Below are 27,444 nucleotides of genomic sequence, written 5' to 3'. Positions count from 1 at the left end.
AGTCCGCTTATAAAGTCATTTATTTGGATTCACAGTTTTTACAAAGGGTGTTCTCATCCCTTGTAGAAGAGTGGTTTAATCACATCTGGATTGTTACATAACTCCGGCTTTTTAGGGAGATGTTTAAACAGCAGAAGATGTTAAAATGCTATAAAACCCCCACAAAAATAAGCAGAAAGCAGAATGATGGTGGGTTTTTTAAAAATCTATCCTCTCTGCCCCCATACATCTGGGTTGAGGAGCTTTGCCTTATCACCTCAGAAAGGTGTCTGGAATAACGGTCCCAAGGTTGAGCGGGCAAGCTAACACAGATTAGAACACACATCCATGAGAAGCCGCGTTGCATCAGGCATCTGAAGGCACAGAGGTGGCTCCGGGCTGAGGAGGGACTCTAGTGGATGGTAAGTACCTGCGCTGCCTCCTCACTGTTCATCACAGACTTGCACAAGTTTACCAGCCACCTCTTCCTCAGGGAAAGGCACCATCATACCATCTCAACAAGTGGCCCCACTTGCTTATTTATACCACGAAAATAATAATTCCATCTCTTGCCTCCTTCCCGCCCACACTCCCAAGCTCCCCACCCCAAAATTTGCCTACAGCTATGTCATTTTGAGATACTTTTAGAACCAAACCGTCTTAAAGACATTTAGACTTGGTGCCTGATAACTTGATTACCCTCAGAGTCCTGGGTAAAGAGCAAATCAGGCTGCAGATTTAACTGAGTGGGCGTCTCCTGGCACTGAGCCCGGGGGCTGCCACGAAACTGCCCTAAGCCCCGATTCTGGTTGTTGGTTACGTCTCGGAAAGGAGCTCTAGAGTTGTGGGCAATGACCCGCTGGCCCTGAGAATCCTCGGTAAAAAGCTGACTCCAAGAGTCCTTGTCATTCTTTTCACTGTCCCAAGAAAATACAGGGACAGGACAAGGGCTTTGTTTCACTGAGTCCGTGTTTTCCCCGTTCCTGGAATCCCTGTATGTGTGAAGGAGGACGGGCGCCTGTCTGGTTTCTTTGGGAGACACCTTTTCTGACTTAGTCTTGTCCAAAGGCTGGCGCTTGCCCCCAGGTGGTTTAATGTGTCTCTCCACACCCTGATAGCTCTTTTTCTTAGATCCATGACGCGATTCCCTTTTCCAGGAAGAATCTCTCTCTTTCTCCTTTTGGTCCAGCGAGCAAGAACCTTCCAAGTTCTTGGTGAAGGAACGAGACGGAGAGGCTTTACTCTTCCCAGCACAGACTAAGGGGTCAGGCTGGAGCAAAGACAGCACAGTCAAAAATGGCGTTCCCGTTCTGTGGGGGCCAGAAGCGTGGAGGGACTGTGGAGAAAGTCCAGCTTCCTGGGTGTCTGCAGGGGTTGAAGTGGCTAACGGGGTTGCGAGGCAATCACCCCCTAGGCCCTGGATCAGATGGTCTAGCTTGGTTACATCTTTCTTAGACTCTCTGTTGGTCTGACTTTCTAAAGGAGAAGAAACATTCCTCTGGCCACCACCAATTGTCCTTCCTAGTAAAACAGACATGAACAAATATTATTCTGCAGGAAAACTCTGCCCTGAGCAGGATTTAGCAGGCTTTTTCTGAAATCCGTATCAGCTATCATTACCTAATGCAGGGGTCTTCGACTTGTCACACAACTTTATAGCTGATCTTCCTTTTGATTTCTACATTCTCCAAAATGATCTTTCTAAAACACAGGCCTCATATTCTGCCACTCCTATATATGAATGCTTCCAGTGATCTACCTAATAGGATCAAACATGGTAGGTATACTCAGACCACACAGCCTACTTTTCTGGCTGTGTGGGGTTTGTTAAAAAGGGCACATCAGTTTGGCTTTTGTTTTTTATTTAACATGGTTTCTGCTAAATAGTGATTGTGGCTAAATATGTATTCCTCAATATCGTCCTTTGAGAAGTATGTGAAACTCAATTTTGTAAGATCATAAAGATCACGTTAACCGTCGAACTCTAAGAAACCCTCTGGTGACAGTGCAAAGAACATCAAGTGCCCCACTGTGCAAACATTTCATGGGAGAGGGAGTAAAGACCATTAGGATGCTAAGTCAACCAGCAGGAAGGACAATAAAAAGAAACTACTAACATCCAGCCTATCCAGCCTGACCATCTGATCAGGCATGGAATGGATCCTGTACTGCCTTGGTGAATTACACGGAATTCCCCATGCCCCATTATACCAAGATCTAATTACAAACAAAGCTGAACGATTTCCTCTTTCCTTTTCCAACAGGAATTATACTGCAGAAACCATGTTTTGTGAAAGATTTCTCAAGTTTGCCTACGAATTCAATAGATTATAGAACATACCAGCATTTTGAAATAGGAAAAACTCAGCCCTTGTTACTTAAAGCAAAAAGTTGCTTATTTTAAGTTACTGTTTGGGGCAGGAAGAGTGAATTTAAGATTTATGCAATGCAGGGGAACCTGGGTGGCTCAGTTGGTTGGGCATCCAACTTCGGTTCAGGTCATGATCTCACGGTTTGTGGGTTCAAGCCCCACATCGGGCTCTGTGCTGTCAGCTCAGAGCCTGGAGCCTGTTTCAGATTCTGTTGTCTCCCTCTCTCTCTGACCCTCCCCTGCTCATGCAGTCTGTCTGTCTGTCTCTCTCTCTCTCAGAAATTTAAAAAAATTAAAAAAAAAAAAAAGGTTTATGCAATGCAATCCTGGGAATCAGAAGAGTTAGAGCTCTCCCAGCACCCTCTACCTGGTAGATACCCTGCTCTGTAAGCCCCAGCCTGCTCTGAGGCAGCTCATCTTCTGAAAAGGGACATGTAAGCAAAGAACTGCCAAAGGATGATGACACACTGTATGCCAGCCTTTCTAACAAAAAATCATGTTTTGACTAATTTGAGAAGCTTTATACAGAAATATTATTAAATAGTCTTACACAGACTGTTCACTGTGGCCAATCCAAGACCTAACTAATTGGCAGGTCGGCTCACCTGCACACCCCAACTCCCAAATTACACCCTTCTCCTCACTGCTCTGCCAGGAAATACAAATATTTAATACTAGACTGAATAAGCTGGAATGAGAAAATGTTGGTAAAAGTATGTACATATTGCTTTGCCAAAGGGGAGGTTTTGTTGTGTTTTATAACACAACCTCTTCTGATAAGTCCGCTAAGTTTAACACGATGCGCTGGTGTCCCCAATTCTCATAACCGGCCAGCGTAGGAACATGCACATGTTCCTTTTTGCTCCCTGGGGATCCCCAGGCGGGCCACCATACCTGGCTGCAAGGCGAAGAAGGAAGCGATGCTCGTCTGCCGAATGCCTGCAGGTGGAATTTTTTGAGTAAAGGAAATCTTAGCCTTTTTTTCTCCCGGAAAATGTGTTAGCATTTTGGTGTTTGGCTTCATTAAATGTGTCTGAGAAGAGGGAGAAAAAGAATAATAAAACCTATTAATATCAAATAGGTTTGATATTTGACATCTGTCCTGCCAGACAGGACAGACTGAACAGTGATCCCCACAGAACCATCTGGACCCTCTTGTCCCACCCCACCCCTTCTCTACGTACTTTTGCTGCACATCATCATCTACCATCTCCCGCCAGACTGATATTTCTCTCGGGAAAGCACATATTCCAACTATGGCCCAATCTTTCTGCTTCCCCATGGAAATCAGTCAGGCTGACTAAACAAGTAGGATTTGTTGAAAGAGTTTCAGGGATACTCTCATATTTAAAGACAATTAATGATTCTACAGCAGCAGCAGTTGACGCGTTTTTAAGTGGTTTTCAAATAGTCACATCTGGTTAAGAGCGTGGCTCCACAGTCACACAGCTTGGGTTCAAATCCATCCCAATTCTGCCACTGCTACTTAGTAACTGTGTGACGTTCTGCAAATTGCTTAATCTAGTCTCATTCTCATGTGTGAAATGGGGACAGTAAAGTACCTATTCCATAGGCTGTTATGAGGATTTGTCGAATAATTCACATAAAAGGCTTACACACAGTTCCTGCAGCTCATACTAGTTGGTTATTACTATGAAACAGCCAGTCTTACACACATTCAGCCAGAACGTGTACCACAGAGATTTGGGAACTAAGTTTTGTCAACTAACTATAAATATAACCTCAGCTTTATTTAGTGTGATTTGGTTTTGTTTCCACTTGCTTGTCATGAAATGCCTGAGAAGTAACCCTGAGGACAGGGATATATATTCAATTCAGTTTGGCGTGAAAACCAAAGAAGAAATAGGTTTTGCCAACATTCATGCTGCAAGTTGGAAACAGGTCTGAAACTTGAACCCAAATTATTAATTCTAGCCCAAAGATGACTTCATTTTTACATTTGGAAACTAAAATATACTTTAAGTGGATGAAAACATAAAGAAATCCTTGGTATAAGACTCACTTTGACTTGCAATACTGGTGTGGAACTTTCCCTTCCACTATACAAAACAAGAAAACTGGGTAAGATACATGAGACAGGTGATTTTAGACGGTGGACAACAGGTATTGCATTGGACTGTGAGCCCTGAGAGAAGTAAAACAAATGAGGTGAGCCCTATGATGACCCTGGCTTTCTTCCCAGAATCACCTGCACTGCATTGTTGATTAAATATATGGAGACTAGAATTTGTAGAAACTGAGGTGGCCACTCCTCCTCTCAAATTCTGAAGGCCATATTCCCTCACCTTGAACTTGGGAAGATTTTTGTGATTGACCAATAAAATATGATAGAAGTAACACTACATGGTTTCCAAAACTAGGTCATAAAACTGCCATGCACTTGTGTCTTGCTTTCTTGGAATGCTCATTCTTGGAACCTGGCCACCATGCTATGAGGAAGCCCAAGTAGGCACATGGCTCTCTAAATTTTATGAGACACATCCTAGATATGAGAAATTAGGTGTGATAGTATGCCAACAAGTATTTTAACACCTATGTGCTAAGGCACTGGGAATATACTGATGAACAAAACAAAAACAGACTGTTTCTGCCCTGGTAAAGCTTAGAGCTTATGGGGAAAAAAACAGACTAATAATACATAGTTACTTAAATGACTTACAAGAATGCCAAGTCTTACCCCACAGAAATATAAAGGATTGTAAGATTATTATGAAAAAGTATAGGCCAACAAATCGGACAACCTAGAAGAAATGGATAAATACTAGAAACATATTACCTCCCAAAACTGAATCAGGAAGAAACAAAATTTGAACAGATGGATTACCAGCAATGAAGTTAAATCAGTAATCAAAAAACTCTCAACAAACAAAAGTCCAGAAACAGATGGCTTCACAGGTGAATTCTGGCAAACATTTAAAGGAGAGTTAATACCTATTCCTCTCAAATTATTCCCAAAAAATAGAAGAGAAACAAAAACTTCCAAGTTCATCTTATGAGGGCAGCATTACTCTGTTATCAAAACCAGATAAAGGCACTACAAAAGCAGACAACTACAGACCAATATCTCTGATGAACACAGATGCAGAAATCCTCAACAAAATATTAGCAAACCAAATCCAACAATACATTAAAAAAATCATTCAGCACAATCAAGTGGGATTTATTCTTGGGATACAAGAGTGGTTCAATATTCACAAATCGATCAATGTGATATATATATGTATATATATCACATCAATAAGAGAAAGAATAAAACCATATGATCATTTCAGTGGGGTGCCTGGGTCGCTTAGTCAGTTAAGCATCCGACTTGATTTCAGCTCAGGTCACGATCTTGTGGTTTGTGAGTTCAAAGCCCTGCGTTGGACTCTGCTCTGACAGTGCAGAGCCTGCTTGGAATTCTCTCTCTCTCCTTCTTTCTCTTCCCTTCTCCTGCTCATGCTGTCTCTCTCAAAATAAACTTTAAAACAAAGTCATATTTCAATAAATGCAGAAAAAGCATTTGACAAAGTACCACATCTATTCATTACAAAAACTCTCAGAGAAGCAGATTTAGAGGGAACAAAACATAATAAAGGCCATATGAAAAACCCACAGCTAACATCATGCTCAATGGTGAAAAACTGACAGCTTTTCTCCTAAGGTCAGGAACAAGGCAAGTGTCCACTCTCACCACTTTTATTCAACACAGTACTGGAAATCCTAGCTTCAACAATCAAACCAAAAAAAAGAAAGAAAAAAAGAAAAAAGAATAAAGACATCCAAATTGATAAAGAAGAACTAAAACTTGCACTATGTGCCGATGACATGATACTATATATAGAAAATCCCAAAAACTCCACCAAAAAACTACTACAACTGATAAATGATTTCAGTAAGGTTATAGGATACAAAATCAATGTACATGATACAAAATCAACGTGCAAAATCTGTTGCATTTCTATACACTAATAGCGAAGCAGCAGAGAGAGAAATTAAGAAAGCAATCCCATTTACAACTGCACCGAAAATAATAAAATACCTAAGAATAAGCAACCAAGGAGGTGAAAGACCTATACTCTCAAAATTATAAAACACTGTTGGGGGCACCTGGGTGGTTCCGTTGGTTAAGGTTAAGCATTTGACTCTTGGTTTCGGTTCAGGTCATGATCTCACAGTTTGTGAGTTCGAGCCATGCATCAGGCTCTGTGCTGACAGTGCAGAGGCTGCTTGGGATTCTCTCTCATTCTCTCTCTCTCTCTGCCCTTCCCCTGCTCATGCTATAAATAAACAAACAAACAAACTTAAGGGGCGCCTAGGTGGCTCGGTTGGTTGGGCATCTGACTTGGCTCAGGTCATGGTCTTCGATTCATGAGTTCGAGCCCTGCATCAGGCTCTGTGCTATCAGCACAGGTCCTCCTGCTTCAGGTCCTCTGACCCCCTCTCTCTCTGCCCTCTGCCTGCTCATTCTCGTTCTCTAAGATAACATTAAACCAAATTTTTTAAATAAACTTAAAAAAAAACACTGATGAAAGAAATTAAAGACGACACATGGGGCGCCTGGGTGGCTTAGTCGGTTAAGCGTCTGACTTTCTCTTAGGTCATGATCTCGCGGTTCGTGGGTTCAAGCCCCGCGTCGGGCTCTGTGCTGACCGCCAGCTCAGAGCCTGGAGCCTGTTTCAGTCTGTGACTCCCTCTCTCTCTGACCCTCCCCTGCTCACGCTCTCTCTCTCTCTCTCCTAGAAATAAATAAAACATTTAAAAAAAAAAAAAGAAATTAAAGACGACACAAACAAAAAGATACTCCATGCTCATAGATTACAGGGACAAATAGTAATAAAATGGCCATACTACCCAAAGGAATCTAAAGATTTAATGCAATTCTTATCAAAATACCAACAGTTTTTTTCCACAGAACTAAAACAAACAATCCTAAAATTTGTGTAGAACCAAAAAAGACCCTGAATAGCCAAAGCAATCTTGAAAAAGAAAAACAGAACTGGAGGTATCACAATCCCAGATTTCAAGTTACACTACAAAGCTGCAGTAATCAAAACAGCATGGTACTGGCACAAAAACAGACACAAAGATCAACAGAATAAAACAGAAAGCCCAGAAATAAACCCACAATTATATAGTCAATTAATCTTCAACAAAGGAGGCAAGAACATGCAATAGGAAAAAGTCTCTTCAACAAATGGTTTTGGGAAAACTGGACAGCTACATGCAAAAGAATGAAAATGAGGGGCGCCTGGACGGCTCAGTTGGTTAAGTGCCTGACTTCAGGTCAAATCATGATCTCACAGTTTTGTGTGTTTGAGCCCTGCATCAGGCTCCATGCTGACAGTGCGGCCGGCCTGCTTGGGGTTCTCACTCTCTCCGCCCATCCCCTATTCGTGCTCTCTCTCTCAAAATAAATAAATAAACTTAAAAAAAAAGAATGAAAATAGACTACTTTATTACACCATACACAAAAATAAACTAAAAATGGATTGGGTTAAAGACCTAAACGTGAGACCTGAAACCATAAAAATCCTAGAAGAGATCACAGTAATTTCTCTGATAGTAGCTATAAATATTTTTCTAAATGCCTCCTGAGGCAAGGGAAACAAAAGCAAAACAAAAATAAACTATGGGGACTATATCTAAATTAAAAGCTTCTGCATAACAAAGGAACCTATCAACAAAACTAAAAGACAATCTACCTAAGGGGAGAAGGCATTTGCAAATGCAAATATCCAGTAAAGGGTTAATATCCAAAATATATAAAGTAGTTATATGACTCAACACAAAAAAAAACAAAACCCTCAAATAATCCAATTAAAAAATGGGCAGAAGACCGGAACAGACATTTCTCCAAAGATATACAGATGGCCAACAGACATGAAAAGATGCTCAACATCACTCACCATCAGAGAAATGCAAATCAAAACTAATGACATTACCTCACACCTGTCAGAATGGCTAAAATAAAAAACACAAGAAACAACAGGTGTTGGCAAGAATGTGGAGAAAAAGGAACTCTTGTACACCCTGGGAATGCAAACTGGTGCAGCCACTGTGGAAGACAGTATGAAGACTCCTCCAAAAATTAAAAATAGAACTACTGTGGGGCGCCTGGGTGGCTCAGTCAGTCAAGCCTCTGACTCTCGACTTCAGCTCAGGTCATGATCCCATGGGTTCGTGAGATGGAGCCCCACATAGGGCTCTGCACTAACAATGCAGAACCTGCTTGGGATTCTCTCTCTGCCCCTCCCCTGCCCACTCTCTCTCTCTCTCTTTCTCTCTAAATAAACATTTTTAATAAAAACAAAACGAAACTACCAGGTTGCCTGAGTGGTTCAGTCAGTTCAGTGTCTGGCTCAGCTCAGGTCATAATCTTGCAGTTCTTAAGTTCGAGCCTGTATCAGGCTCACTTCTGTCAGCACAGAGCCACTCACTCCCCTCTTCCTCTGTCCTTCCCCAATTTGTGTGCTCTCTTCCTCTCTCAAAAATATACATTAAAAAAAAATTTTTTTTAAAGAACTACACAATGATCCAGTAATTACACTTCCGGGTATTTATCCAAAGAATACAAAAACACTAATTCAAAAGGATATATGCACTACTATGTTTGTCTCAGCATTATTTACAATAGCCAACTTATGGAAGCAGCCCGAGTGTCCACTGATAGATGAATGGATAAAGAAGATGCAGTTGCGCATATATATATATATATATATATATGCAATGAAATATTATTCTGCCATAAAAGAGGATGAAATCTTGCCATTTGCAACATGGACAAATCTAGAGAGTATAATACTAAGCAAAATAAGTCTATAGAAAGACAAATACCATATAATTTCACTCATATGTGAAATTTAAGAAACAAAACAAATGAACAAAGGAAAAAAAGACAAACCAAACAACAAACTCTTGACTATAAAGAACAAACAGATGGTTATGAGAGAGCAGTTAGGTGGGGGGTGCTGGGTGAAAGGGATGAAGAGTACACTTATCTTGATGAGCACGGAGGAATAATACATAAGATGCTGAATCACTGAAACTAATTTACCACTTAGCTATACTGGAATTAAAGTTTTTTAAAAATACAAAGTCCTACAAAGCAGACTTGTAGAAAACTACAAATTATCAGAAAACAGTAAGACCTCAATTAGCAAAACATCTGGGAAGGAAGCTTTTCACCGAGTCAGCCATCGCTGTGAGAGTAGGACATTCTTTCCTCAGGTCAGAGCAGTATTAAGAGTGACACTGCCGCCCTCGGTTATGACTCCCTTACAAGACTCACGGCTTTAAGGAACTATGTTTATCTCAATGAAATGAGGGAGCACAGGCCATCAGGAACTGAGGGGACCCAGGTATGGTCCTTCCGCTGATCATCCTTACCTCAGAACAGATCCAATCCCTGTGTGTATATCACGCAGTGTAAGAAAGCCTATCTAAAAGGCATAGGGTTCCTACAGGACCGGACCCCTTGGTAAGCCACGCCCTAGGTATTAACAATTCCTACCCTGCAAGAATGCCTCAAAGAATCTAACTTCGAGAAATACATGCCCTCCAAACCAAAGCATCTCGTGTCCGTTGGCACTGTCACATTCGTGGTCCCATGTGGCAGGAGTAACGGACCTCCTACCATCCTGGGGCCCCTGCTATTCCTGCTATCAGAAGGCTCCCCTACAGTGTATTCCTACAGAGAACAATGCTTTTTTCGCTGCAAATCACCCCAAAAGTGTGGCCCTTTCTTAAAGACTACTCTCAAAGCAGATCTGGGATCATAGAATTCACCCTTCTATTACATGTTCGTGCTTTCATGGCATTTAGGTTCAATTTAGACCTCATTCTACTTTTATCTCTTCTGATGATTCATCTTGCAAGTCTGTCTTAAAGTTCTGCTTTCAAACCAATTTAATTCCCCCTTTTTACGATTCATATGGCCTTCAAGTCTAGGATATAATTTGACCCAACTTAATTTTCATTATGGTCACTAGTCTTGGATGTATGAAATCTCATTATCCTTATATACTGACAGCTTTGAAAAATATGAACGCACATGCTTAATTCTTTTTGCTCTTCTTCTTCTTTTATGCTTCTGAGATCCCATAGTCCTCCCTTCCGACTTCTCCAAGTCCCCCTCCTCTTCAGGTCTCCACACAGAAAGCCTTTTCCAATCAGTCACTATCATGCCTTATCAAGTCAAGCGGAAAGTGATGCTAGCTAATAGGGACACCCACAGGAGGACTGTTTAAGAAGTCTGACCCAGAAAAGCTGCCAAAATTCCCCTCATCTCCAACATAAATGAGCTCGGTTGAGTGAGTAATAATAAAGTATTCATTCAAAACTTGCTTCAAGCCCTCCAAACCTGCGAAACAAATAACACACTATCCTAGTTCAGATATCATAAACTCTTGCCCAGTCCTAGACTATTACAATAGTTTAACTGGTCAGGCCCTCATCAGTACCTGTTTCCATCAGTCCCCCAGCCAATATCTAGATTAATCTTCTTGCAGTAAAACTGAACATACCATCTTGCTCAAACTCTGTCAATCATTTCTCTACTACCTTGTAGCATAAAGTATCAACTCTCAGGCTGCACACATTAATGATTCCGGTTTACCTTTTTCTCCATTTCCAAAACCCCTTTATGTATACTGCAGCCTAATACTCACCTACACGCCAGTTCCTATTATGGCCTCCACGTTCTTCATTTCTGTGTCTCACACAGAGGGGCCTTTTTCCAAACCCTAGTCTGAAATGCTACACATACTTCAGCTTAGCCCCAAGCACTCCGGATTCCAACCAGAGGTGACCTCTTCCCCTTACAAACCTGATATTTATTGCTTGGTATTTCAAGACTTACCTAACAAAATCCTGGTATCAACATTTGATTCACATACTTTTTTCCTGTCCTCCACAGAACTAGCTTAATGCATATAATAAGTATATATTCAATAAATATAAATAAACTCAATAAATATTTTAGGAAGAAGGTGGATATATAGGAAGGACACATTCTGGTTATGTTTTATGTATGTAACTACTCATTACATTTTCAACATCAACAGAGCTCTCAGAAAACATTAAGGCTTTTCCAAAACAGTGATCAAAGCCAAATTGAGCTCATCATTGTAATTGAGGTCACATAGGTCCAGAACACAGACTGGCTGAGAAGTACAACCATGGAAAACTAAAGGTCTTCCTCCCAAAGTAATCTAACAATACAAGATTTATTGCAAGAATCTTCTCTGGAACCACCTGGCATGGATTTTTCATCGAACCTAATGACAACTTCAACAAGGATAAGAGAAAATAGCTATTTCTTTTAAGTATCACAACTCCTAGACTGAAGACCTGATAGGTCGACCTCCATTAGCATTATCAAGTCTCAGAAAAAGAGTACCTCTTGCTAATGAGATTTTTCTCAAAGGATGTCACACATGCCAGATCATTGTAGTATGGTGTTTTCATACACATGATCGATTCTGCCCTAATAACACTATGTACTGAAGGTTTGTTTAAACTTCCTGATTTGAACTACTTCCAATACAGCAAGGGCTAAATGTGGCCCTCTCAATAGCAGAGATGATGGTCCCATACAAAAAGAAGAGCACTGTGCTCACTTAAATTGCAAAGCGGGTTCCTTCTGCTAGGAATTTACCCAAGGGATTCAGGAGTGCTGATGCATAGGACCACATGTACCCCAGTGTTTATAGCAGCACCCTCAACAATAGCCAAATCATGGAAAGAGCCTAAATGTTCATCAACTTACGAATGGATAAAGATGTGGTTTATATATACAATAGGATACTACTTGGCAATGAGAAAGAATAAAATCTGACCATTTACAGCAACATGGATGGATCTGGAGGGTATTGTGCTAAGCGAAATAAGTCAGTCAGAGAAAGACAGATACCATATGCTTTCACTCATATGTGGACCTGGAGAAACTTAACAGAAGACCATGGGGGAGGGGAAGGGGGGAAAAAGTTACAGAAAGGGAGAGAGCTAAACCTTAAGAGACTCTTGAGTGTTGAGAACAAGCTGAGGGTGAATGGGGGGTAGGGGAGTGGGGTGGGTGGGTGGTGGGCATTGGGGAGGGCACTTGTTGGGATGAGCACTGGCTGTTATATGGAAACCAAATTGACAACAAATTATATTTAAAAAAAAAAGGAAAGCAAGTGCCTTAAATAAAATGCAATGGAGTAGAAATCCCCACTCTGGAACAAATCCCCAAGTCTCCCAGAAGGTGTCAACTTTGTGAAAAGAAGTATTACTCTGTGTGTGTGTGTGTGTGTGTGTGTGTGTGTGTGTGTGTGTGTGTGTATACACACAATATATAGAGTTGACTCTTGAACAATGTGAGGGTTAAGGTCACCAACCCTCCCACACAGTTGAAAATCCACACACAACTTTTGACGCCTCAAAAACTTAACTACTAATAGCCTACTAGTGACCAAAAGCCTTGATGATAACACAGTCAAATAACACATACTTCATACATTAGATGTATTCTTACGATAAAGTAAGCTAGAAAAGAGAAAATAAGAAGATAATAAGGAAGAGAAAATAAATTTACAGGACTGTACTGTACTTATCAAAAAAACCCAGATAAATGGACCCATGTAGTTCAAACCTGTGTTGTTCAAGCCTCAACTTTACACACAATCAACCTGTTATATCTATTCTATTCTCCCAATTTCCAAACATTATTTCAAGACTTTTTTTTTCTTTTTTCTCTATAATCATCTACTTACTCAGGTGCCAATTTCTAGCTCTTAAGTGTAAAAAGAACTAAAGGGAAAATGCAAAGGTCCCTGAAAAAAAGAGACACACCAAGGGCTGCAGATAACTGGACCAAAGCCATCGTTTAAAAACATTTAAGAGACGTCCCAACTCCTGCCAAGCCCACATTTAGGTCCTTTTTTGTTTTTTAAAGTGTTTGTTTATTTGTTGAGAAAGAGCGAACTTAAGTAGGGGTAGGGGTATGTGGGCAGAGAAAGAGGGAGACAGACTCCCAAGCAGGTTCTGAGTTGAGTGTAGAGCCCGAAGAGGGGCTTAAACCCACAAACCATGAGATGATGCCCCAAGATCAACCCAAGAGTCAGACATTCAACCAACTGAGCCACCTAGGCTTCCCATGGGTCCTTCTTGAGCATAACCATGCTTTAAAGATATAACTATAGAGATCAATAATCCACCAAAAATAATAATTTAAACTTCTACTATTCTAGATTAGGCCCTTGTTATTTCATGCCTAAATGTCTGCAATATCCTCCAAACTCCTCTAGACTTTCAGCATACCACTTACTTTCATATAAGCACAACTGGGCTCATCTTCTTCGAGATCATTATGTCAAATGCCTTCCATGAATTTCCAACATGGTACTAGTTTACCTCCTAATCTCACCTTCAGTTCCCCTACATTTATCCTACAATTTAACCAGACTAAGTTACTCCCTATGTAGTAAAAGAACCTTATCCAAAGAGAAGCCTGGCCTTTACCCTCAGCTCCTGAGAGGTAATCTCTTTGTTTTTGGAATGTCCTGCCTTATAAGAATGTCTGTTTATGGGAGGTCTTGGGCAGTACCAGATAGTCTATGCTAACAAAGTGACCTATGGTAGGAGCTCTGGACCATGCAGTATGAGCTTGACCTTCATAGGAGCTAGCAACTACGGTCAGCCACATAAGTAGTCAACCATGTCTACACAACCAAACCCCAATAAAAACTCTGGATTCCAAGGCTCAGTGAGCTTCCATGGTTGGCAATACTGCGTACTGTCACACATCATTACTAGAAGCAGCTGGGATGTCCAATATGCTACCAGCAGAGGACACTTGCAAGTTTCTCACTTTGAATTTTCCTAGACTCTGCCCTGTGTGCTTAAAATTCCCCTAAAACCTGCCTCAGTCAATTTTTAAGAAAAAAAATTTTCAATGTCTATTTAGTTTCGAGAGAGACAGATCATGAGCATGGGAGGGGCAGAGAGAGAGAGACAGAATGTGAAGCAGGCTCCAGGCTCTAAGCTGTCAGCACAGAGACCAACATGGGGCTGAAACTCAAGAAGTGCAAGATCATGACCTGAGCCAAAATCAGATGCTTAACCAACTGAGCCACCCAGGCATCCATGCCTAAGCTGATTTTAATCTGTATCTCTTCACTGTTATAAATATGAGTTTAACATCATTCAGTAAGTTCTGTGAGTCATTCCAGCAAGTTATCAAACTTCAGAGTGGTCTCAGGATTCCTTGAACTTGCAGTTGGTGTGAGAAGTGAGGGTGGTCTTGGGGACTCCCTAAGTTTCACTCCTTATCTCACAAACAACTCTTAGATCTCTTGCCTCTGTGCCACTATTCATACTGTTCCTAGAATGCCTACTCCACTTTCATTGCTTTCCAATCAGATCCCACCCTTGCTTTCCGGGCTGTCTCAAATGTCATCTCTTCCACAAAGCCTTTCTTTTTAACAGCTCTGTAACAGATAGATATCTTTTTAACAGAGACATAATTCATATAACATCAAATACACCTACTTAAGTGTACAGTGAAGTGTTGTTTAATAGAGTTGTATAAACATCAACACAATCTAATTTTAGGACATTTTTCATTGTCCCAAAAAGAAACCCTGTACCCATTAGCGGTCATGCCCCGTTCCCACCCCAGTAGCCCCAGGAACAGGGATGGACTTTTGTCTCTAGAGATTGGTCTCCGCTGGACCTTCCATACACCCTACAGTAGCTTGTCTCCGGGACTGGCTTCTTCCACTGAAGGTGTCTGGAGGTGCATCCAGGTTGTAACATGCATATGTACTTTAGTCCCTTTTTACTGCCAGATAACATGCCACTGTTTAGATATACCCTTTCATCTATCCATTCATCATTGTCAGGCAGTTGGGCTGTCTTTACTTAGCTATTATGAGAAATGTTGCTACATTCAAACATTCACTCATTGGTGCACAAGTTTTTGTGTGAAAGTATCTTTCTGTATCTCAGGTATACACCCAAAAGGAGAAGTCACAGAAGAGGTCACAGGATAACTATGCTGAACGTTTTGGGGAACTGCCGAACCATTCTGCAAAATGCCTACACATTCATTGCTGGTTTTAAACGTGCACCAGCAATGAATGAGGATTCTAGTGTCTCCACAAGCTTGCTAACAGCTTGCTACTGTCTTTTTGATTACAGTCATCCTAGTGGGTATAAAGTGGTCTCTCCTCATGGTTTGATTTGCATTTCCCTAGTGACTAATGATATCAACTATCTTTCCGTATCTGAATAGACCTAGAATGAGAAATTAAATTAGTAATTTAAAAATTTCCAGCAAAGAAAAGTCCACTGTGTGCCACCTGAATTGGCTGAGAATTTTCAAAACCAGTCAACTCTAGGCTCCTCTGTTTAACAGGCTTCCTTTAGCTCCTGTCTCTCCCCTGACCCTTTGCTATAACCAGCAAGAAGAAACTAGGTAGCACCTTCAATGCTGCCTAGAAATCTCCTTAGCTGCATCACATCACCCAATTCCTTAGGTACATTCTCCACCTTCCACCTCACTACAGCCAACAGTAGCTGTAATAAACCTCCTGTCACTATGTAACAAGGATCTCCTTTCCTCTAATTTCCAGTAAGATTATTTCCACTTTCCTTTAAAGCCTCACCCACAGCCTCCTCAAAGGCCATCCTAGTTCTAAAATTAGTTTCTTAAGAGCTCTTCAAGCTTTCACTAGAATTCTCTTCAAAGTCCTTCCAGCTGCCACCCGCTGCCCCATTCCAAAGCCCCCACCCCCGTTTTAGGTTTTTGGGAGGCAGCACTCCACTGTCAGAACGAAAATCTGTAGGAGCTTTCTCTTGCTGCATTAACACATTGCCACAAAACTTAGCAGCGTAAAACATGATCTCACACCTCCTGTGTGTGGGGAATTTGAGAGCAGCCTATCTTGGTGGTTCTGGCTCAGACTCATTAGGTTGCATTTAAGACATCAACCAGGACAGCAATATACATTTTCAAGGTGGCTCACTCACACAACTGTTGGCGAACGCAGTGAAGTTCCACTACAGAGCTGCTTGTGTATCCGCACAACAGGACCGTTGACTTCCCCTAAAGAGACACGGAGACTGAAGCGGCGATGGCTGTTTATGACTTAGCCTCAGAATTCTAACATTAACTCTTCCATCACATTCTAGTCATTCTGAGTCACTAAGCACAGCCCACATTGGGGGGGGGGGGGCTGCTTAATCTCCACCTTTTAAAGGGAGGGGTATCAAAGAATTTGTGGACATATTTTTAAACCACCACTCCTTCACCCATAATAAAACATAATCTCGTCTTTCTCTAAATGCTTAGAATTTCCTCCAAGGCACTTCTAGTCTGTCTGACAGTTATGTGTGTACCTATCATATCCCATGCTCCCAGGACTGGAACCATCTCATCCACCTTTTTACCTTCTGAGGACACCTTACACGTGATGAAAAAACACGCTGGATCAAGAGTCAGAAGTCCTGGAATTAAGCCTTAGAGATGCACTTATTCCAATGTGATCTCGAGCAAATCTCTATCCTAACTTCAATTTCTTCGTCTGCAAAATGGAGATAATCTCACCTCCCTCACAAAGCTTACTGAGAAAGTCAAAAACATGTAAAAAAAAAAAAAAAAAAGCTTTACAAAACACAAGCCATTATATAAAGATCACATTGATAAACATTTGTTAAGTTATATTTACAGATCCTTGTCAGTATTACAGTACCAACGCTAATAGTGTTGCTACAATGGATTTCAGTATTATTAAGCCTACTCAGTTTCAGTGAAATACTTTTCTCTAGTTTTTTTAAATGTTTATTTACCTGAGAAAGAGAGAGACAGAGAGAAGAGTAAGAGCAGGAGAGGGACAGAGAGAAAGGAAGACAGAATCCAAAGAAGGCTCCAGGCTCTGAGCTGTCAGCACAGACTCCAACACATGGCTCGAACTCATGGACTGCAAGATCATGACCGGAGCCAAAGTCAGTGGCTCAACCAACTGAAACCCCAGGAACACCTTCACTTTTTATTATTTTTTACAAATAGTTTATTGTCAAGTTGGTTTTCATATACCACCCAGTGCTCATCCCCAAAGTGCCCTCCTCCATGTCCATCCCCCCCTCCCCCCCACATCCATCAGTCCTCAGTTTTTCTCATCATTCAAGAGTCTCTCATGGTTTGCCTCCCTCCCTCTCCCCCACTATTTCCCCCCTTCTTCTCCCCCATGGTCCTCAGTTAAGTTCCTCCTAATCCTCCTATACGTGCAAACATATGGTAACTGTCCTTCTCTGCCTGACTTATTTCACTCAGCATAACACCCTCAAGGTCCATCCATGTTGCTACACATGGCCAGATTTCATTCTTTCTCATTGCCATGTAGTATTCCATGGTATAGATAAACCGCATCTTCTTGATCCATTCGTCTGTTGATGGACACTTAGGCTCATTCCATGTTTTGGCTATTGTTGAGAGTGCTGCTATGAACATTGGGGTACATGTGCCCCTATGCATCAGCACTTCTATATCCCTTGGGTAAATTCCTAGCAGTGCTACTGCTGGGTCATAGGGGAGTTCTATTGTTAATTTTTTGAGGAACCTCCACACTGTTTTCAGAGGGGCGGCACCAGTTTACATTCCCACCAACAGTGTAGGAGGGTGCCTGTTTCTCCACATCCTCGCCAGCATCTAGAGTTCTCTGATTTGCTCATTTTAGCCCCTCTGATTCCCCTCACCTTTTTTTAAATCATATCAGCAAGTACTGGTGAGGGCTGTGGTTTTTTTGTTTTTTGGGGAGTTTTTTTTTTTTTTTGTTTAATTTACTTTAACTGCCATTTTACTAGAGGGCCCCAGGCCATCTTTGCTCTAAAAAGCTCAAAGTCATCAGAGTAAGACTCTGCAACTATAATCGTACCTAAAAGGTTTTATCTAAAAGCTCAGATGGATAAGTTCATTCACTCATTCGATCAATTTTTACTGAGTTCCTACTGTGCGCCACTGTTTGAAGGACTGCTTAAGGGAACTTTCATTCTAGTAGAGGAAGATAATAAATGAACAAGTAACTACGCAGTATGCAGTATTGTAGTATATCTGACGGTAAAGGCCTATAGAGACAAACAAAACACGACTAAGGTGTTAGGGAGTACAGGGAGTAGGGTATAAGTGAAAGGCATTTTCATGGTGGTTAAGAAGTGGACTCAATGTTACGCTGACATCCAAACAAATGAAAGAGCAGAGCCAAGCGGCACTGTAATCCCTATGCATTTCAAGTGCGGTGCATGAAAGTCCTTGCAGAGATTGCTTGGCTTGAAGGCCAGTAGGACTAGAACAGAGTGAGGCCGAGAAAAGAAGAGATGAGGTCTAAAATGTGTGAGAGGGAGCCTGCTTGGAATTCTCCCTCTCTGCCCCTTTCCCCCACTCACACTGTCACTTCACTGTCTCTCTCTCTCTCTCTCTCTCCAATAGAACAGAACAGATGAGATGAAATTGAAATTGAAATAAAAAATAAAACAAAATATAAAAAATATTTTAAATGTGTGAGAGGGCATACATGGCCAAATTCTCCCTTGCAAGCCTCAGGAATTCTGGGTTTTACCAAAGAGAGGAAACCACCAGATGGTTAAAATTAACACTGAGCAAAGGGTCACTCTCATTCTGACTCGGGCAGCAGGTAGAAAGAGGAGGAAATTATGAGATTCTAAACACAGTTGAAGGCAGAGGTGCCTGGGTGGCTCGGTTGGTTAAGCGTCCGACTTGGGCTCAGGTCATGATCTCACAGTTCGTGGGTTCGAGCCCAGCATTGGGCTCTGTGCTGACAGCCAGCTCAGAGCCTGGAGCCTGTTTCAGATTCTGTATCTCCCTCTCTCTCTCTGACCCTCCCCTGCTCACGCTGTCTCTCTCTCTCTCTCTCTCTCTCAGAAATAAATTTAAAAAAAAAATTTTTTTTTTTTTAAAATTTAAACACAGTTGAAGGCAGAATCCAGAGGATCTGCTGCTGGGCTGAGTGTTAGTAAAGCTGCGTGGGGGCATTCAGCGTTCCGCCAGGGCCGGCCGGGAACCACTGATGCCGCAGCCAGGATTTCTGACAGCTTTACATTCCGTCTCCTCAGTGAGGCCCACTTCTCCTTCTCTGCTGCATGTATTTCAAGGGTAAGAAACCTTATGCATTACAGGTGAAGAAGAAATAGAAATTATCTTTGAGTTAAAATGACATTTTAAATATAGTACACCTAAGAGACAGCAAATATACGAAACACATACTGAATCTTCTTTCCTCTTTATTGTCCTCTTAGAAATATTCCTCAATATTTTAATATAGAGGTAGCAAAGTTAAAATGCAAAATCTGAAAATCATGTAAATTAAGATGGCCTTTTCAAAAACTCATGTCTCACATGGAAAGTTCTCCATGTATTTAATGAAAGGTGAATAGCAGAACAATGTTTGATATAATCTCATTCGTGGGGAAAATGTATTTATTTATACACATAGAAAACGTTTCAAAGGATACCAGACTGTTAAAAGCAGATACCACTACATGGAGGAGGGCACTTGTTGGGATAAGCACTGGGTGTTATATGGAAACCAACTTGACAATAAACTATTAAAAAAAAAAAAAAAGTAGATACCACTAGTGAAACCTTTTGTTTTTTTACTCTTGTTTTGTGTGTGTGTATTTTTGTTTTTTTACTGAATACAACTCTATACTGATTTTTTTTTTTTTACAAACATCTATTACTCTCATAATAAAAAAAAACTGAAATGAAAACAAATACAGTATCCTCCATACCAAGGCCTAGGGAACGAGACCAAGCCTGCCATGGCTGTGGAACCAGGAGAGACGCAAACTCACTCCAAACATAGGCACCCACCTTCTGACGAGACTACAAATCCTTCCCCCCAGCTCCCACCCCCGTCTCTCCCCACCCTAAATTAGACAGTTAGGTTTCAAGATCAAGTGGGAAGGGGCATGTTTTCTAAAACACTGGCCACTAGCAGCTGCCATTGATGCCTGACATTAAAACTCAAACAACTGTGTGCCTATTTGATAGTTGCTCTAGGAAAATGCAGGTTTCTACATACTTTGAAAGGGAATCGTTAATACTTTGCTCTGGGCTGGAAGTCTTAAATAAAAGGGGAAAAGAAACTAGTCAGAGAACCAAAGTTTAATAAAAAAAATTTTAGGGACGCCTGGGTGGCTCCTGCAGTTGAGCATCTGACTCTTGATTTCAGCTCAGGTCATGATCTCGCAGTCGAGACGGAGCCCCATGCCGGGCTCCTGCACTGGGCTAGGCACAAAGCCTGCTTAAGATTCTCTCCCTCCCTCCCTCTACCCTACCCCTGCTCACCCAAGCATTTTCAAAAAAAAAAACCATTAACACACACCTCTCTCCATGCACATGCACCAAGACAAGGCCACGTGAGCTCATGCGGGACGGCAGCTCACAGTCTGCAAGCCAAGAAGAAAGTCTTACCAGGACTCAACCAAGGTGGCACCCTGATCTTGGGCTTCCAGGCTCCAGAACTGTGAGAACATGAATTCTGTTGTTTAAGCCACTCAGTCTATAGTATTTCGTTATGGCGGCCTGAGTAGATGAAGGCAAACAACTGCATACAATGGATACTATTCCGTATCATGGAATACTATATAGTCTTTACAAAGAATAAAGCAGCCATTTGTGAATGCATATGAAATAATACATAAGATGCAAGAGTGAGAAAAAGCAAGTTGCAAAACAACGTAGAATATGCTATTTATAAGGAAAAATATATATTGTATTTGCTTGTACATATACAGAGTATCTCTGGAAGGATAGACAAGAAAGTTGTGGCCTCTGAGATGGGCCAAGGATAGTTAAAAGTATTAAGGAGATATTTCACTGCATATCCCATACATTTCAAATTATATACCAGATAAATTATATTACCTACCCCAAATATATTTTAATATTTATTTTTGTGGGAAAGAGGGATAAGGAGCAAGCACAGGCACACACAAGCTGAGGAGGGGCAGAAGAGAGGGAGACACAGGATCCGAAGCAGGCTCTGTGCAGACAGCACAGAGCCCAACGCAGGGCTCGAACTCACAAACCATGAGATCATGACCTGAGCCAAAGTTTGACGCTTAACCGACTGAGCAACCCAGGTGCCACCACCCCTCTCCCGCCCCAAAAAAAACCATTTTCAAGTAAAAAAAAAATTTTTAAGGGACAGGTGGTTTATTTGTTATTTCTCAAAAAATGACTTTAGCGGGGGCACTTGGGTGGCTCAGTCAGTTAAGTGTCTGACTTTGGCTCAGGTCATAATTTCACAGTGTGAGTTTGAGCCCCACACTGGGCTCTGTGCTGACAGCTCAGAACCTGGAGCTTGCTTTGAATTCTGTGTCTGCCGTTCTCTATGCCCCTTCCCCACTCCATTCAGTTTCTCTCTCTCTCAAAAATAAACAAACATTAAAAACAATTTTTTTTACATGACTTTAGGGGCACCTGAGTGGCTCAGTCAGTTAAGTGTCCAACACTTGACTTCTGTTCGGGCCATGATCTCACAGTTAGTGAGAAGACGAAGCCTCACATAAAGCTCTGAGCTAACAGTGTGGAGCCTGCTTGGGATTCTCTCTCCCTTTCTCTCTGCCCCTCCTTTGCTCATACTCTCTCTCTCAAAATAAACAAACATTTTTTAAAAAATGACTTTAGAGACACCTGGGTGGTTCAGTCAGTTAAGTGTCTGACTTCAGCTCAGATTGTGATCTCTCACTTCGTGGGTTTGAGCCCTGTGTTGGGCTCTGCCCTGACTGCTCGGGAGCCTGGAGCCTGCAGCCTGCTTCAGATTCGGTGGATTCTGTCTCCCTGTCTTCGCCCCTTCCTTACTTGTTTTGCATTCTCTCTCTCTCTCTCTCAAAAATAAATAAATATATAAGCTCTAAAATAAATAAGAATAAAAAATTACTTTAGTTGTAAGACACTTTTTAACAGTCCTCAATTACTTTGTTCAGGAGATTGTAGTCACTGTAGGGGAACAAAATTTGCCAGTCCAAAATGTGTCTCTTTGGCATATGTATTATTTTAGACTGATTGAAAATATTTATTTCAGTTTATTTTTTTGAGAGAGTGAGAGACAGAGTGTGAGTTGGGGAGGGCCAGAGAGAGGGACACAGAATCCAAAGCAGGTTCCAGGCTCTGAGGTGTCAGCACAGAGTCCAACGCGAGGTTCGAATCCATGAACCATGAGATCACGACCCGAGCCAAAGTCAGACACTCAACAGAATGAGCCACCCAGGCACCCCTAGGCTGATTACTTTTTTTTTATGCCTATTTAGTTTTGTGAGAGAAACAGAGCATGAGTGGGGGAGGGGTGGAGGAGGGGCAAAGAGAGAGAAAGACACAGAATCCAAAGCAGGTTCCAGGCTCTGAGCTGTCAGCACAGAGCCCCACACAGGGCTCAAAACCACAAACTGTGAGATCATGACCTGAGCTGAAGTCAGACACCCAACAGAAAGAGCCACCCAGGCACCCCTATAGGTACATTTCTATACACTAATAAGGAGCTATCAGAAAAAAAATCCTGCCCGGCACCAGGATTTCATTTTATATAGACCTAAACCCCTAACACCATATATCTTCAAATCCCCCTTTCCCTCATGTCCATGAGTTAATGTTCACAGATTCACGGTCCCTTTGTGCATATCCATCACGCTTGTAAGCCTTCTGATCTTAATAAATATGGAGCAAGGACCCTTATTCGGGGCTCTTGTCTTCTCCTGGACATTAGCCATCTCTTGCTTTTTAATCCTGCATCCGGTCTCTTGCTAGACAAGAGAACTTTAGACCCAGAGTCTATGACACACAGAGGTAAAAGGCCTGTACTCTGAAGACTGTAGGACATGGATGAAAGAAATTGAGGATGATAAAAGTAAGTGGAAAAAAATGTATCTTGCTCATGGACTGGAAGAATTAATACTGTTAAAATATCCATACTACCCAAAGAATCTACAAATTCAATACAATCCATCAAAATACCATTTTTCACAAAACTAGAATAATCCTAAAATTGGTATGGAATCCCAAACAGACAAAGCAATCTTGAGAAAGAAGATCAAAGCTGTAAATAGCATACTCCCTGATTTCAAACTATACCATAAAGCCACAGTAATCAAAACAGTATGGTACTGACAGAGGCACACACATAGGTCAATGTAATAGAGAGCCCATAAATAAACCCACAAGTATATGAGCAATTCATCTACTACAAAAGAGACAAGAATATACAATGAGGAAAAGACAGTCTCCTCAATAAATGGTGCTGAGGAAACCGGACCACTATCTTAACACCATATATAAAAATAAATTCAAAATGTACTAAAGACCTTAATGTTAAGACCTGAAGCCACAGGGCGCCTGGGTGGCTTAGTCGGTTAAGCGTCTGACTTTTGCTTAGGTCATGATCTCACGGTTCGTGGGTTCGAGCCCCACGTCGGGCTCTGTGCTGACCGCCAGCTCAGAGCCTGGAGCCTGTTTCAGTCTGTGACTCCCTCTCTCTCTGACCCTCCCCTGCTCATGCTGTCTCTCTCTCTCTCTCTCCTAGAAATAAATTAAACATTAAAAAAAAAAAAAACAAGACCTGAAGCCATAAGACTGCAAGAATAAAAGATAGGCAATAAGCTCTTTGACATCCATCTTAGCAGCAGCTCTTTGGACTAGGCTCCTCAGGCAAGGACAAAAGCTAAAATAAACAAATGGGATTACATTAAACTAAAAAGCTCTTGCAAAGGAAACCAACAAAACAAAAAGGCGACCCACTGAATGGGAGAAGATATTTGCAAATCACACATTTAAGAGGTTAACATTCAAAATAACTTATAAACTTAGTATCAAAAAAAAGATTAAAAAATGGGCAGAGGATGTGAAAAGATATTTTTCCAAAGAAGACATACAGATGGCCAAAAGACACATGAAAAGGTGCTCAATATCACTAACCATCAGGGAAATGCAAATCAAAGCCCCAGTGAGATACTACTTCACACCTGTTAGAATAGCTAGTATCAAAAAGATAAAAAATAACAAGTGTTGGAGAGGATGTGGAGAAAAGGGAACCCTCATACACTGTTGCTGGGAACACAAAGGGGTGCAGCTACTTATGGAAAAAATATGGAAGTTCCTCAAAAATTAAAAATAGGGCATATGGGTGGCTTAGCTGGTTAAGCAACCCCCACTTAGGTCATGATCTCTCAGTTTGTGGGTTTGAGCCCACATCAGGTTTTGTGCTGACAGCTCAGAGCCTGGAGAGTGTTTCAGATTCTGTCTCCCTCTCTGTCTCAAAAATAAACTATAAAAAAATATTTAAAAATTGTTTAAATAATTTTAAAAAACATTAAAAAACAAAAAAAAATTGGAAACAATTACCATATACTCCAGTAATTCCACTTCTGGGTATTTACCTGAAGAAAATGAAAACACCAAATAGAAAAGATATATGCACCCCTCCCTGTATTCACTGCAGTATTATTTACAGCAGCCAAGATATGGCCACAAGACAAGTGTCCATCAATCAAACAAATGGGTAAAGAAGATGTGGTAATATCTACAATGAAGTATTACTCACCCGTAAAGAATGAAACCCTGGGGCGCCCCGGTGGCTCAGTCTGAGCACCTGACTCTTGACTTCGGCTCAGGTTCTGATCTCACAGTTCTGGACTTCGGTTTGTGCCTTCCAGTCCCACATCTGGCTCTGCGCTGACAGCACAGAGCCTGCTTGAGATTCTCTACCCTCTCTCTTGGCCCCTCTCCCGCTCCCGCGCGCTCTCTCAAAATAAATAAAACTTAAAAAAAAATAATAATAAATAAGAATGAAATTCTGCCGTACAGCATGGATGGACCTAAAGGCTATTATGCTAAGTGAAATTAAACAGAAAAAGACAAATAGGTCTGACTTCACTCCTATGTGGACTCTAAATAAAACAAAACCCGAAACAGACACGCAGGTGTAAGAAACAAACTGTGCGTTACCAGAGGGGGAGGGGCTGGGGAGCGGGCGAAGCAGGCGACGGGGATTGAAACAGGTGAAGGGGATTAAGTCACAAATTTCCAGTTACAAAATAAAGTCAGTCATGGGAGGTAAAAAGTACAGGGAAGGGAATATAGTCAATAATATTGTAGTAACTTTGCATGGTGACCACAGCAACCAGACTTCTCCTGGGGATCACTTTCTTAACGCATAAAAATATTGAATCACTGTGAGGTACACCTGAAACTAACAGGATATTGAATGTCAAGCACAGTTCAATCAAAAAACAAACTCTCCTCGGGGCACATTTTCTGTGCCCTCTCTTCCCACACCTCCAAGCCTTGCCGTCCCAGTCTCTTCCTCACCCATCCACAGCCTGCCGACCTTCTGCTCCCACTTCGTCTCCACTCTTCCCAAACCGCATTTTTCACCCGTCTTTGGGCTCCAATCCCTCTCGCCTCAGAATTCCCAAAGCCGGTCCTTTCTTGGTCCCCGACCTTACCTCCATCACCTCCCTTCTCACGCCGCCGGTCCCTAACCCCTCCCCCAACACCGTCTCTCGCCCCCACGACCCACCTGCACTTTCCGCCTCTTCAGCGCTGCCGCGTCCAGCCACACGCCGCAGGCCCCCTCCTCTGGGCCTCTCCGCCTCATGGCCGCCGCGGAAACCCAGCCCACAGGACGCCCGGCTCCCACTGCCGCTCAGGGAATGGCCTCAGGGAATGGCTATAACGGCCGCCGCGGGCGTTCGGATCTCGCGCCAACGCAGGTGGGCCGAGCCACGACGTGGCCGCCGGCGCAGGCCCCGCCCCAGCGTCAGCCCCGTCCCGCCCCAAGCCCCGCCCCTTTCCTTAACTCTGGCGGGAGGCTCTGACCGCCGGTTCGCTCACCTCTCAGGAAGGCGCGCGCCTTTCCCGTTTCCGAGTCCTTCACGTCTTTTGTGATCTATCTTATAACTCAAGAGTCGCTTTCGCGTGACTATGCTGTGTCAACGTGTTCGCGCCATTGCATACAGAACGTGCATTTCTTTTTGCTAAATTAGTTGCGCTTAAAAAACTTTTTTTTTAATGTTTTATTTTTTAATGTTTTATTTGTTTCTGAGAGAGACAGTGTGAGCAGGGGAGGTTCAGAGAGAGGAGACACAGAATCTGAAACAGGCTCCAGGCTCTGAGCTGGCTGTCAGCAGAGCCCGACGCGGGGCTCGGACCCACGAACTGTGAGATCATGACCTGAGCCGAAGTCAAATGCTCAACCGACTGAGCCACGCAGGTGCCCCTAAAAAAAAACTTTTCTGATGTCTCTTTATTCTTAACCGAGTGAGCGAGCGGGGGAGGGGCAGAGAGAGAGGGGAAATACAGAATATGAAGCAGGCTCTAGGCTCTGAGCCGTCCTCATAGAGCCTGATGGGGGGCTCGAACTCACCATCTGTGAGATCATGACCTGAGCCCAAGTCCCACTGCGCTTAATGGACTGAGCCACCCTAAGTGTTAACCATACACTCGAGTCTATGAATTACTTTTGAAATTAAAAAAAAAAAAAAGATCTAAGTATAACTATGAAACCACATGGGAGAGGATTTAGAAAATGTTAAGAAAGGGGCGCCTGGGTGGCTCAGTCGGTTAAGCGCCTGACTTCCGCTCGTGTCTTGATCTGGCGGTTTGTGGGTTCAAGCCCCGCCTCGGGCTCTGTGCTGACAGCTCAGAGCCTGGACCCTGCTTCAGATGCTGTGTCTCCTCTGTCTGCCCCTTCCCTGCTCATGCTCTGTCTCTCAAAAATGAATAAGTACTAAAAATAATAATAATAATAATAAAGAAAGAAAGAAAATGTTAAGAAAAATGAAGGCTAAAAGTTTGGAGTCCCAGGACGGCCAGCTGCCAGAGCTAGCTCCCAGTCCTGCCTTCACAGCTTATGTGTGACCTTGGATTTTAAAGACGATGAAGTGGGGTAACATTTGTGAAAGTACTTTGCAAATTCTGAAAGCCCCTCAGAAATGCAGAAGTGTTAGCCTCGCACTCATCCTTCTGTCCCTAATCACAGTCCCCACAGATGTTCTTTATATATGTATACATAAGTTATATATGCATATGTAGTAGG

The 27,444-nt window shown here is 42.2% G+C and overlaps 1 protein-coding gene and 1 non-coding gene across 3 annotated transcripts; one reads left to right on the top strand and one right to left on the bottom strand.

Moving 5' to 3' along the window:
* Positions 1-2: 2 nt before the first annotated feature.
* LOC120230798 (aurora kinase A and ninein interacting protein) lies at positions 3-26,094 on the bottom strand. Of its 2 annotated transcripts, none has more exons than XM_039230543.1 (3): positions 25,927-26,094; positions 3,245-3,383; positions 3-1,500 (listed from the first exon to the last, which is right to left on the bottom strand). In XM_039230543.1, exons 1-3 carry the CDS (start codon positions 26,002-26,004, stop codon positions 650-652), a joined length of 1,068 nt encoding a protein of 355 aa, XP_039086474.1. In that variant the 5' UTR covers positions 26,005-26,094; the 3' UTR covers positions 3-649. The 2 variants fall into 2 exon arrangements, with proteins under 2 accessions (XP_039086474.1, XP_039086482.1); XM_039230551.1 differs by lacking the exon at positions 25,927-26,094 and adding an exon at positions 16,364-16,445.
* Positions 26,095-26,950: 856 nt separating this feature from the next.
* TRNAG-UCC lies at positions 26,951-27,035 on the top strand. The gene is given in 2 exon segments: positions 26,951-26,987; positions 26,999-27,035. It is a non-coding gene; the product is annotated as a tRNA-Gly (tRNA).
* Positions 27,036-27,444: the final 409 nt, after the last annotated feature.

The sequence above is a fragment of the Hyaena hyaena genome, unplaced genomic scaffold (assembly GCF_003009895.1).
Source record: "Hyaena hyaena isolate Hyena2069 unplaced genomic scaffold, ASM300989v1 scaffold_3, whole genome shotgun sequence".
In the NCBI taxonomy this organism is placed as follows: domain Eukaryota; kingdom Metazoa; phylum Chordata; class Mammalia; order Carnivora; family Hyaenidae; genus Hyaena; species Hyaena hyaena.
Note: the sequence above shows the minus strand (reverse complement) of the source record. Positions and strands in the feature narration are given on the sequence as shown.

Coding starts and splice junctions, on each gene's coding strand:
- LOC120230798 (XM_039230543.1), bottom strand. CDS start 26,004: ATGAGGCGGAGAGGCCCAGAGGAGGGGGCCTGCGGCGTGTGGCTGGAC. Junction 3,384..25,926: donor TGAAGAGGCGGAAAGTGCAG/GTGGGTCGTGGG, acceptor CCCTCTTCTCAG/ACACATTTAATGAAGCCAAA. Junction 1,501..3,244: donor CTTCTTCGCCTTGCAGCCAG/GTATGGTGGCCC, acceptor CTGTTTTACTAG/GAAGGACAATTGGTGGTGGC.